Consider the following 14,205-nt stretch of genomic DNA (forward strand, 5'->3'; position numbering starts at 1 on the left):
TATTCGCTGCATCTCATTTAAGAGGTTGCGTCCTCCGAAAGATATATTCGAAGTGAGCTACGTCATCGTGGTGCGACGAAGGCTGCCTCATTTGTAAAAAATGAGAAGGCTCCTTCAAATGCAGCCTCAAAATGCGTCTTTTGTTTCTCAGGTAATGAAGGACACAACCGGTGCATCCTTCACGCCTCGAACATCCCAAGATTCATTGCGCGCTGATAACGGCAGGACGTTTTAAAAGAAAATTCCTGATTAAATGTATGAATTAGGTTTATTTTACTTGGATATCTAAACATGTTAAAAAACAAAAAGAGTATGAAATGTCTTACTAAAAATAGATTTTATAGACAGATGACATTTTTACATGTACATGTATGGATCAAAGGACATATGTTTCTAGCTTCTGTAAACTTTGCTTTGCCTTCAGATCACTTAAAATAACTTTTAAAATCACTTTGGAAAAAAAAAAATAATTACTGATTTTATTATCGCTTATTAACAGGAGCTGTCACGGTTGCTTGGTGATGAGAGCTATCCTCTGTAGGCTAGATCGTCTCATTTCAAAACACTTGGTTTGGCCTGTATGGACTTCAATCCATCGGAGGATGCAGCCCCTGAAATGAGACAGAGCTATTGTCTCTTTTGCTTACGATGATGTTTTGAATTTTAAATCCCGAAATGCATTTTGCCAAGGAATGTATGAGTGCAATACAAGGCATGAAATCATGAGGTGCAAAAATGAGGTCAACAATTTATGCACATGTATATATTTGCAGGATATACAGTATCTATTTAGGATACACATAATATTTAGGATATTTTCTTGTACAAATTTTTTAGTAGTTAATACAATGCATCTAAATAATCATGTGGTATAAGGGTGGACAAGAGTGTTCTCTGTACAGCTCCACTGAGTTTGCGCCAGGCGTCCTCCAAAAAAGATAAGCAGCTCAATTGGTGTAGCCCAACACGGCACTTAATCTGAATAAATCAAGTATCTTATCAGGAAGGCACTAGAGTCTAAGTGAGTCTGTTTGGGTGTGATATTGTAAATAAAAAAAATATTCAGTAATAACTGTAAATAATACTGAAACTGTTCATTCAAGTTTGTTCTTTCATGGGCTATATATGCACAGCTAGTGTTTTTCAGCCAATGAACTTCCGGTAAAAGCTTCATGAGACGCTTTTCAATTTCATTAGGTTTCTTTTTACAGCATCGACGTTGTAATGTAATTACAATACATTCAGTTAAATAGACTTAAGCATCCATTTGGTTGTGAAAGTGGAAAAAGAGATGAAAGGTGCCGTCATTAGGCTAGCGCAGAAACTTTATTGAAAATACTGAGGTAAAATTAATTTCCATAATTTAAAGACATGGCGCAGAAAAATGCATGGTTTCTGCTACATTCATTCCTCCGTGGCGGGGCGCCACACCAAAATTCATCCCGCCACGGCTACATTACAGCTTCTCATTCAAATCCTTCAGTCGCTGTTTTTAATAGCAGGTTATAATCGCACCAAAATTTATTAAAAGGTAAATGAATTATAACAGCGCAAACTTTTCTGTAATTGTAGTAAGGCTGTGAGCTATTTGTTTAACCCTTTAAGGTGACATGCTGACTGACTGACTGACTGACTGACAGATGCGTGATGCATGAGGCTAGCAAACATGACGTAGCTTTCAGTTAAGATGAACACAGTTTATATACCGGTAATTATACTTTATTTATAGATAAAGGTCTATGGTTTTGCAATGCAATGACTTTATCTTGCTGGAGTTTATGGCCGTTTCACTTTACTTTAGGGCGCATTAATGCCGCTCTGTAGGTCTATTGGAGACATTCATAAATATTCCTAGCACATATAATAAATGTCGGAGACATACTCGTTACATAAACACACTAAATCACACTTCAGCAGCGTTTATTTGAGAGCGCTCAAGAAAATCTGCACTTGAGCACCGTATGAGCGCACACAAGAAGTTTTGTGCAGAAACAGAGCAAGATCCGCATGCTCGTTTTACATAAATGCGATCTCGACTTGTAATACTGCGCTCACGACATTTGTGATTGAAGTAACGCCATTGGTAGTTGATGGATCTGTGTGAAAAGCTGCCACCACAGCTGGAAAAAATCTTAGAGGAAACACTGAAATGTAATTTAATGCAGGGCTTCTTGTTTGGTCTGATACCCACTTTATATTGTATCTCAGCCAGGCAGTGAAGATCGCTGTTTTTTAAAAGAAATCAGATGTTAAACACTGTGATTTTGTATGGGATGACAATTAACAGGAAGTCCTGGGTCTGGCCGACTGAAATATAAAGTTTGTGTGCATATACCCCATTGAGCTACTGCATCATTACACAGAAAGCAGATACATGTGAGTGAACAAGGTTTAAAACTAATGTGTCTTTATCTGCCTAAAAACCAGTTAACTGTTGGAGCTTGCAACCTTGATCCAATAAAACTCTACTCAGTGAGCCGGTGATGGGGCGTGAGCAGTTTTAAAGACGTTGCACTGCACAAGATTAGAAACTGTGAGAAACTGGAGTAGACAACATACTCCACTGTCCCAGTTTCCACCTACATGCTAGATCCTTTGAGAATCCAGGGATAGTGGCCTAACATTTTCAACAAAGCCTGGAGCAGCTGCACAGGATCTCCTGGACTAGCTCCCTCATACTTCAAACAGAAATACCTCACAGCTTTAGACTCGCCATGGCCTGAGGGTACGTTAGAGGTGTATTACAAGCCCGCAGCAAAGGTTTCATTTGATCAATAACTAAGCGTTTATCTCAGTGCACCCATCTCATCGGCCAAGTTTCACACTACCACTTCCTGTTTGTCTCCATGGTAGCGAAGTCAGGTTTTCCGCTACAGAGCTGACAAGTTTGCACTCCATCAGTGCAGGAAGCCTAGTTCAGAGAACGCTCATCCTCCTACCAGATGTTTATAAAGCTCTTTGTTTCTAAGCCGTGCAGTCATATCTAACTGTTGTAGTGGGGTGTTTGGAATTTCAGCCTCTTGACGTCAACAATGCTTTCATTTACTATGTACGGGTGCATGAGTGTAAAAACAAAAGCAGCAATCAGATCTGATGCAGGCTGAGATTGTATTGTGACAAATTAAATAGCATAATATATCATTAGAAGCAACGGTGTCAAAATATCATAGGGTCTTCTAACTTTCATCATCTCGATATTTTAGGTGTTCCTCAGAATAAAGTTGTTAAGGTCTGGTAGATGAGGCTTACTAAATAATAACAAAATTACAAAAATCCATTTTTCCTAGTTGAGGAAAGTGCATTCATAGCCTGTTTCCTTTGAGTGGTAAAGTACGGTATGCTTTTATGGCCGTTTCCACTCTCAAAGGGTACCAAAAAGCTAACCGTACCACTTTTCGGGTACCCTTTGCAAAGGATACCTAGCATGACAAAAGGGTTCCAAAAGGCAGAACGAGACGCACTACTGAACGCTTTTGGTTTACAGAGATACGTCACTCGCTTGTGAAACAAACCAGAAGAATAACAAAAGAACCACCATTTTTAAAAAACCCGGCGAGACATTACATCGTAATACTATATGCATATAATGAGCCATGGTTCAAACCTTCTTGTCATCTTGATGAACAGCCACAAAACCAAGAAGAACAAAATCTGCTGTGGCCTGCTGTTGTTTTACATCTAAAAGTGCAAGTGGTTTCACTTTCTCCAGAGAGCTCGCCACATATCTATATTTGAAATAAACTTTTATTTATTAAATAAACTTTGCAGGTGATTACTGAAGTGCTTCTGACATCAGATCCTCTTAGAAATGGACAAACTCGAGTGTGAAGGGCAAAAAAAAAAACTAAGGAAAAGCCGGAAAAAACAAAGCAGCAAAGGATTCTTTCAGCAACCTAAAACATGAACAAGCTGCCATGTTTAACTATTATCATCACCTTTTGAACTATTATAAACTCGGAATGACGGACTTTCTTTCTAACAAGAGGTTACATGTGCTGGTAAAGATTAAAGATGCAGATGAGAGGTTTGTACTTACTGTGGGCTATATGTTGCATGTTATTTTTGAAGCCAAATAAGGACTAAATGTATGTTGTGTGTAGTTTTTCTGTAATTGGTAACATTTCAGAGACTGTAAGGGGCTGTATGTGTTCAAATATGTTGTATTTATTTATTTATTTTATATAATTGCAGACGTTACAGTAGGCTATTTTGCATTTATTGATCTGCAGTTATAATCAAATCATGTTCATAGAAAGGTTAGTGATGAACATTTATACACAAATATTTGTGCGGTACCACTGGTACCCTTTTGGCAGTGGAAATGCAAGCCTGATAAAGTTGACCCATACCGTACCACTCAGTGGAAACGGGCCATTAGTGGGATTTTCCTGAATCTTTGACATACAAGAGGTTAGAAATTTTTTTTTAAATCCTGATCGTATCAAAACGTCATTGCTAGTTCAAAAACAGATTTACTGAAAACAAGGATCCAAATAGTTTGTTTCATATTTAGGGTGCGTTCACACTTGGTTTCTTTGAGGGACCACAAAAAAAAACATTTAGTCCCTGTCTGCTTCGCGTTCAGCTGTTATTCTTAAGACTGAAAAACAGGCATGTCTGAGTATTCTGCCCTTTTTGGGTCACATCTTGTGACCTCATGTCCTGTTATTTGCTTGGTTTTGACGTCTTTTGTCCATGATGTGTTCACAATTCAGTCAAACCACACCATTCCAGAGTTCATCTGGAGGAGGCTTAAGACCCATCTTTTCAGGGGTCACGGTCTGCTTATTTAGTGCACACCAAGGTTTGGATTTCAATGTTTACACTATGTTTACTGTTTACTTTGCTTTAATTGAACCAAACCTGCCAAGTATGAACAGCAAAAAAAAAGTAACAATGTTTTTACTATGTTAAATGTCGTTTTACCAGGGGCTATGTTGTTTACATAGTACACAACAAAGTCCACTTATTATTTAATGGTCAAAACTGTTAATCATACGGCAGCACAAATAATCGAAGCTGATCGAAAGCTCCGAATGGAGCAGCTTTTAATACAGTGGCTGTTTCTCAATTCCAAGAACGCAGAGAATGGACTTGCGTTATTGTGGAGACCAGTCTTGCCAGCTCACCTTGGAAGAACAAACTCGGGAGACCGCGAAAACAGAGAATGTGTCCTGTGAGAAATAAGACGCTGCGTTCTCCTTGATGGTCACATGACCTTCATGCATTTTAACTGAATTTTTTTAGCATTACAGCATTCAAACAATGAGTTATTGTTTTTCCCCTTTTCAATATATGTATATACAACATGCACAAAAACCTTACAAATATACTTTGCACACTACAAATAAAACAGATTTTTAATACGAATTTCAGCAAGTAAACAACCTTAATGTGTTTATGCCTTTATTAAGATTCTCGTGGTAATGTTTACTTTCACCATCTCATTTAGGAAAACTCCTGAGACCAATAAGTTATATCTTTGAACTTTAATAATAAATCTATATAAAATGCTACGCTTCCCACCTCCTTTATTCAATCGCAATGACTTCTGGGACTTCTCGAACGAGTTTTGCGCTCAAGTCTGCATCGGTGCATCCTCGATACCAGGAACACATCAGGAAAATTTCATGCATCCTCCGTTCTTGCGGTATTGAGTTTTGGAACTGAACTTTGGCAGTTGACGATGACGTTACCGAGAACATGAGGACACAAGATCAGTAAAGAGTGCATATAGAGAAACAGCTAGAGACATAGCTCACTGACGAGCCATGCAAAAAATCATGAGTGATTTAATCAGTGCAATCCAGAAATCAAGGAGAATCTTTCTGCGATTCATTCTCAGTGACTGCTGTTAAGTGTGTTGCTGTTAAGTTTACCTGGAAGTAGGGCTGCACGATATTAGAAAAATCTGATATTGCAATATTTTATTTTCCTGCGATAAATATTGTGATATTAATACAATATTTCATAAGATGTTTTTTATAGCTCTATTTGACAGATTTTTGGGAAGTCTAACAGTATTCAGGGAAATTGTCTGATTGAATGATCTGAAATTGAATAATCATGATGCAAAAAATGCTTTTCTTATTTTGTTTGTCTTGTTTTGCAGTCAAAATATCTAAAAATTTAAAACAAGCAAAATTATCTGCCAATGAGGTAAGTATAATAATATTGTTTTCACTTTCAAATGTAGATATTTGGACTAGAACATGACAAAAATTCTACAAAGAAATGTTTTTGTTTTATACACAAATAATTAAATAAAATTCATCTTTGTTATACCTACAAACATCATATTTTTTGTGGCCAAATGTTCTAAACTCTCCAGAAATGCTCAGTCACACACCTTAAAAACACATGCAAATGCTAAACTTTCACTGTATTACGATTAAACGTAGCAGTGACTCTACAAACCACATGTATCCTGGTCCATTATAATACAGACTCAACACTGCATTATCTTGCGATGTGACTATTGTGGATGTGCACATTGTGATATCGATGCTGAAACGATATATTGTGCAGCCCTACCTGAAAGCATATGAAAATACCACATTTAATAACATGTCATAATATGCATTTATTTTTACCTAATTATCCCAATGACCCCATACGATTTGTTCAGCGATTAACTTTTTCCAAACCCATCCTAGTTTATGTGACACAAATCTGTGGTGAGGGGTCTGATGACCCAGTCTGGTCTACTGTGTGCAGCGCATGTCAGAAACAGAAAGCCCATCATGGTTTTCAAGATAGTGTTGAAGCAACAACAAGCAGTCGTGCTACAGAGTATGTGTGAGCCCAATGTAGAAATGTATTGATTAATAATGATACTAATATTAATAATAATGATTCTTTTTTTTTTGAGTCAATAACTTTATAAACGGTGCACTTTCAGATGTAAACCTCAGCTGGATGTTTTCATTCACGTAAAGGTGTTACACATGGCATAAAAGATAAATTTAACAATTCATAAGAGTGGCACTTTCATACAAAAAGTGCAGTGAAAAACAGGAAGGAATTCATCTAACCAAAAGGCTCATTCAAAACCTTGTAGATGGTTACAGAAAAAGACCTAAAAGGTCACATATGAGGCTATTCATAGTTTGCTTGCATGCATTAAAACTTCAGATCTAAGTTTCATTAGACTATCTGAAATGAGAGTTCCTCATCGCAGCCTCAGACACATTTTGTTAAAATATAGCAACAAAAATGTTTATTGCAGGGTTCAACGCAAAGGATTTTTTCCCATGGCACATGCCTTGCGCGTTCCCGTGCCTTTGTACTTCTGCGCACTGTTTCTGTTGCTCTGCAATAACACTTCCACAACACTAGCTGGCAGTAGGTTTTTATGTTCCTCTGTGTCGAGTACAAGTACAAGTAGCTAAAACTTGCTCATTCTAAGGCGGGAACCAGCAGACGTGCAACGTCTTTAATCATAAGGTAAACTCAAAACAAAACTTTCCATCTGGAGCACCTTCACAGGACGACACTTGTAAACACTCACTCCAACAGGTTTGCGCAGTGCTCGGTCCCACTCACACTCTTCAGCGCTACCAAGCCGACCAAGCTACAGAGCTTGCCCTATGCATCGTTATGACGTGTAGTTACATTTTGAGAGGTGCGCGTCAACGACAGCCACGGCGAGGGCGATGAGACCACGCGAAGGCTGCGCTGAAGCAAATGCGGGCGCTTAAAGGAGAAGTATAAATCATAAATCAGCCTTTACCCACATATTTTAAATAATATGTGAACTATAACGTCTGTGAATTTAGAATTTAAATATCTTAAAAATTTTAATAAATGTATAATGAGCAAAATCCCAAATGTCATGCAAACAAAAATAGCAGTATGGAAAATATGCAGGTATTTTACTGCAAAGCAAAAGGGGGCTGACCTGCCAAACTGACGGCAAACTGTGCAAAACATCAGTTTATTTTTTTCGTCGTGTTGTATTTGTGTAAATGTCTGCTTCCAAGACGTTAGAAACAGACGTTTTCTTTTAGCCATGTTGCCGTCTCTTCGCTGTACTGGTTGTTACCAGGTTGCGAAAAAAAATAACATGCTCACAACATCCAATCAGATAAGAGGAACAGAAAAGCAATAGGGTGTTTACGACATCACAGAGAAGATAGCATTTAAAAGCTTAAAAGCACAAATAATGTCTTGATTTTTTTTTTATTTGCACGCAATTGACAAATAGTCGAGGCAAATTAAACTTACGAAATTAAACTGATTGCGACAGTAGCGACTACTACTAGTAGTGTCTACTTATTGTTAGGCCTTTATTGGAAAAAATAAATAAATATCTTCTGAAGGTTGTTTGGAAGGTAGCGGTTAGGATGTGCGTGATCAAATCAGAGCTCAGTGTTGATCCTCTACAACTTAAGGTTGAAGTAAATCTGTTATCCAGGTCATTCACCTGCGCTGCCCTCCTACGAATAACAAACTCAGGCACACTAAATTTGTGTATAGGTGCTGATAGGTAATAAAGAACAGAATGAACAGATAGTTTTGGTTTATCTTCTCTTACTAGTAAGGCTACACAGATAAGTAACATGACAATTTTAGTTGAACCTGATACGCCTACAGCAAAGAAAATTGCAAATAGCATCCCGCAAGCAGTTGAGCAGAAATGCACGTTACCGAGAAGAACATGTAAAAAGCATCTAATCAAAGCGTTCAGATTTGAGCTTTAAAGATTTTGAAGACGATCAGCATTTGCCTTAGGCGGTGTAAAAATAAAATAGTGTGTCTATTTTCCCATTGCCACAGATCGGCTGCTGTATCTTAAGTATTTTTAGAAACTCCTTATGCAATCCAGACATAGACAGAGCAACTCTTGGTCAGGGTGGGAGAGTCTGGGAAGCTTGGAAGGCTTAACAAAGAGAAAAGTAAGAGATAAAGAGATTAAGAGAGCGTAAAGACCTGTACTGAGTAAGCAGACCGGGGAGGGTAATGCAACAGCCATGAGTGAATAAAACAACCACTTCCCACTGCCTGTTTGCTTTTGTAATCATTTCAATATCCTCTTTATTAGCATTATTCTCATGTCAATTTCAATGCATACACAATTTAGACAGACAAAAGCCGAGATGCTCCTTAATACGAGATCGAATAGGGTTACATTATATTCCCCATTCACTGGTTTGCTAATCAAATTCAAGCATTGTGGTCCTTAGTGGTCAAGAGCTGCTGCTTTTCTGTTTAGTAGTCTGAGCTCAGTGAGGGCCTGCAGCTGCATGCATGATTCATTAGCAGAGTAAGCACCAGAGAGCTGCACCAACTACTCCACCCTCAACTTTCTTGACCACATGAGTAGCTTGATATCTAAAATTTCCAGTCTTAGGTTTCAAGGCCCCATTTGAGGCCTTCAGAAATGTATTAGCGTCGTTAGCTGTGGTCAGTGGCAGTCAATGATTTTAACTGATGGGGCTGTCACAGATAAGGAGGGATCTGTTCTCCGCTTGTCTCTTGTGATTTTTGGCCTCCCCCTCTTTCCAATTCCATTCCAGTCCTGCAAGACCAAGAACTGACCTCCGCTATGACCCATGGCACAAAGCACCACAGCTCTCTGTTGATGTTTATATCATGCAAAACAACCTAACACGCCGCTGTGGTTTAACACTTTTACATAATACAAACCTTTTCAGCTTATGTTCAGCTTGAAATGGAAATTTGCTCTTTCGTTTAAATGCATGTTATTGTGAAAGATTCATCTATGCATTTTCTTTACATTTCAAACTCGGTTTAAACTTAATTACATTTTAATGTGTTTATTTAGCTTTAATCAAAATGTAAATTTCATTCATACAGGTGCTAACCATTTTCCAAAAGTATCTTTTTGTGTTTTTAATAACACATTTAAATAGGTCACAAAATGCAAAAGAAATCTATCACTACAAAACATTCAGCATTCATTTTTTTAAACCATGAAAATCAATTGCATTCAAATAAACAACAGTTCATTACCTAAAGAATTACTTGTTGACATATTAAAAGACTAATATGATATAACACTGTGGTAAAACCACTAGATTTTACCCATCTGACAGTAAATAATTTAATATTTAATATAAAATGAAATGGTGTATTATCAAGAATGAGTATATTTCATTTTTACATACCTGCGCACAGAATGATGATGAAGAATTTTACCCTTACTTTCCTACATTTGTTTTTCTTTTTTCTTGTGACAGGCTGGTAAGGATATGCTTTGACAAGAGGCCTTAAGTATAATACAAATAGCCATGTTATTTTCATGCCTTGTCTGTTGGAACATTTTCTTAAATGTCAACCATCCATGTAGGCTACATTTATCCTCTGTAAATATACAAATAAAGCAGAAAATGACCCTTAAGAATGGTATGTGTGACTGGAAAATAACAAAATTTAATGTCTCAGACATCTAAACATTTGGAAAATGTCACCAGACAGTGTAGAAAAAGAACAAAACTGAAAACAAGATGTAACTCTAAAGAATGACATTTAAAGAAAGCTTTATGTTGAACACTAAAAGAATGCAGTATGATTGGTTTGTGACAGCTCATTCAGTGCAACATCAGAAACAGCTGAAGGGGCGACCGCCTGTCATTCAAAATGTATATGGGCTATCTGAATGTTTCTGATTTCTGTAATGACAAAATACTGCTGTGCATCATCTCAAAGTAGTCAAACAGGTCCCCAACAAATATAAATAATTTAAAACTGTATACCCAAATACGAATACAGGAGCAAGACAGCTAAATGTTGCAACCAGTAAAACAGTCAGTAGTCAGCTGAGATGAGTCTTGCTTCAGCAAGCCTCTAAGCTTATCATCTTGCAACCAAAACTTCCAACAGGAAATGATTACTCACCCACAACTCCACTAGTGATACAGATATTATTTTGCAACTTCTTTGCATGCACTTAAAAGGACATAGAAACCTTTAAAATGAGATTCATTACATACCAAAAATATGAAGACTTAAAACTTGTTTCCAATAAAATTGGTCATGTAGGAAGATGTCATTTGACAGGCAGTACAGCCTTAAAAGGATATATCATCCAGAAATGAAAAGTTGCTGTCAATTTACTCACCCTCAGGCCATCCAAAATGTATGTGACTTTTTAAAAAAAAACTTTAAAGAATATTTCAGCCAAAAACTGTGGTGATTCTTACAAATTAAGTCAATGGTTGAAAGTAAAGAAGAAAAATACAACACTTGTGGCTCGCTATAATACATTGGCTCTGGGCAAGAAACTAAACAATACTTGCAATATTAACCTTCATTCAGTTTTAGAAAACAATCCTGACTCACGACAATCTAGAGAATAAGCATCTTGGCATCCATCCATCATCATCATCACATACATGATGGATGTGCAGGCACAAATTCGCACAGAAGTTTACAACAGTACATTTACAATAGATATTGAGGACGGCTGTGTTGTATTGTTCATCAAAAGGGTTGCATGTACTTATCCTGAATGGTGCAAGCCTACAGCCTATATAAGATGTAAACAAACAGTGCAAGCTCAGAGTTTGTGCACACACACATCATTGTGTGACAAAGTTTCGAACACACTTGGCAAAATATTAATAAAAAGTTAATAACATTAAAAATAATGTTTGGTTTCTTGCACAGACCAACAGTTTCACTTCCTAAGTCCTCCATGCACTATGAGGAATTAGTTTTGTTTTGCAAGATTGTAAAGTCAACTTATACTGCCACTTTTAGGGTGTATATATATATATATATATATATATATATATATATATATATATATATATATATATATATATATATACACACACACGCACACCCTAAAAGTGGCAGTATATGTTGACTTTGCAATCTTACAATCGTCTTGAATGTTCAACTTAAAAATAAATAAATCATCATAGATATCTGGAGAGTAAATTAATAACTTAACCTCATTTTTGCAATTGTTTTATAACTGTTGAACTTCCTATAAACACATAAGAATATGCAACTGTTTCAAGGAGCAAAACAAAATGTTATCCATTAAACTGGAGGTTAAGCAACAGAAAAGAATCAAAGCAGCCCTCTGATGATCATGTAGTGCATGTACCAAACAGATTGTGCCCATTGTGGGTTTAAAGACACCCTGAACTTCTCCTTCCCTCTTAATTGTAATGCACTGATCAATAAGGGACGCAAACACAAAGAAAAGACTGCAGATTTCACTCACCGAATGGTTAATTCCCCACATGAGAACACTGAGCAGAGGGTCGCTGGCACGAAACAGCTTCACTTTCTGAGCCACGAAGTGTTTCTTCTTCGTTTTTGTTTTGCTCGCAAACGATGAGACAGTGTTACTAGCCGAGGCCATTGTTTGTTGTATAACAATAAATTAACTATCACACAGTGACAAGTGCTTTAATTAAGCTAGTGGTGTCCTAACTGTCTTTTAGTAAAATATAATTTGGCATAACGTTCAGGTAGCTAACCGCAGCCAGCTAGCTGTACCAACTCAACTAACGTTATTAGCTCTCTAGACAGAAGAATAACTCGCCAGATGCGCTAAACAGTCTCCCGTTACATATAACATGAAAGTTAAGAGCAAAACGCGGTGTTATTTGTAAGTTCTCATCCGTAAAAAGCAAAATCCCCTTAAGACTTCATCAGTAAGCCTTCCTTACTTGCTAACTAGCTAGCCTCCCAAGCCAGCCCCCCTTAACACCCCGTTTAAGGTAAATTAGAAGAAATACTGACGGAAACCGCTGGAAACGAATAAAAATTGTAATCTGAACGGCGTCAGTGTAATTTGAGGAAAAAACAGCGGGTGGAGAGGCATCCACTGCGGCGCTGCTCCATTAGCATGCTAGCTCGCCCCAGTCAGGCTAAGCCTACAACCCTTCAAATATGTCTCAAGCAAAATCCCACTCCCACTTTCTTTCTCTGCCGCTTGTCTGCCCCGAAAAGGTGTTTATTTTTAGACGAAGCCAGTATTCCGAGTGTGGAAGGTGTCCGAGTCCGAAATCGGTGTGAATTTTGTCTGCGATATTGCTTGAAGTTGGCGTATCCGGCTCACCCGCACTGCCCAACTGACGGACTGACAGCTACACACACGAGCGCGCGCGCACATACGCACACTGACACACACACATACACACATATTTGAAATAATAAATAATAAAAAAGGATAAATGGCTGCGACTAATCAAAAAATAGAAAGATTTCTTGTTTAAAAGAACAATGGCAGATATATTTATTTTAACGTACTTAAATAAGGGGTCCCTGTTTAAAAAAACAATTATGAAAATTTCAAATAATAAAAATAAAAATAATAATTAAATAATTTATTTTATAAAATAGAAGAAAAAAGTTAAATAAAAAATAGAAATGTTATTAAGATGAATAAAAACTTTTGTATAAAATAAATACTCAAGTAGGCCTAAAGAAAATATAGATTTACATAATTTATAAACATATAAAATATATTAATTATAGATAAATAATAATGCAAAAACAAATAATCAGATTTTTTTAATAAAACAAAAAATATACATATATAATTGAAGTTAATATAATAAAACTTGATTTTCATATTCGGGGGTCCATAACATAAGAGGCTGAAACCCCCTAGCTTAAGTTATGCTGTGTCTGTGTTCTGCAATTTTATAGCACAAATTACTGTGGCGCTCCCTGTTCCACCGAGCAAGATCACCCACTGCTGAACATGCTCCTCATTCCAGCCATGTTGTGGAGTGGGAGGAAATGCTGCTGTTGTCCACGAGCCTGGGCATGATCCTCATCCAGAGCGTCCAGGGCTCTTTCGCTAACTGCTGCTATTCTAAGTTTACAGATCAAGTACATTTGAGATTGATTGTTGATTAATAGCTATCTGCCATATTAAAGCTTACGTGTTTGTTGTTCTTTTATTGGTTTAGTTTTAGAATTTTTACATATTTTATTAATTTAATTATTTTGTGCATAATTTTAGCAATTTTATAAACCACTCTGGACACGCATGAGAAACAGTTTAATAAACAAACTAAGTAACAAATAAATAGATATATAAATAACATTTAAATTACATTTAATTAATCTAGAATCACAAATAAGACATTAAATAGAGTGATATGTCACAAAGAACGAATATAAAATTGCATGTTTTATGAAGGTGGCACTGATTTACATGAACCGATGTACTATAAAACTTTTGTTTTGATATTGCTCATGTCCGTTATTTTA

General features: G+C 36.9%; 1 protein-coding gene across 1 annotated transcript in view; it reads right to left on the bottom strand.

Annotated features, from left to right (window-relative positions):
* The window catches only part of pip4k2aa (phosphatidylinositol-5-phosphate 4-kinase, type II, alpha a), a 52,738-nt gene extending 39,666 nt beyond the window's left edge, over positions 1-13,072 (bottom strand). Inside the window, exon 1 of the mRNA XM_056450364.1 lies at positions 12,200-13,072. Within this exon, the coding sequence (XP_056306339.1) occupies positions 12,200-12,340 (141 nt within the window). The 5' untranslated portion in view covers positions 12,341-13,072. The remainder of the gene's footprint in view (positions 1-12,199) is intronic.
* Between the last annotated feature and the right edge of the window lie 1,133 nt (positions 13,073-14,205).

This window comes from Danio aesculapii, chromosome 24 (genome assembly GCF_903798145.1).
Source record: "Danio aesculapii chromosome 24, fDanAes4.1, whole genome shotgun sequence".
NCBI lineage: Eukaryota > Metazoa > Chordata > Actinopteri > Cypriniformes > Danionidae > Danio > Danio aesculapii.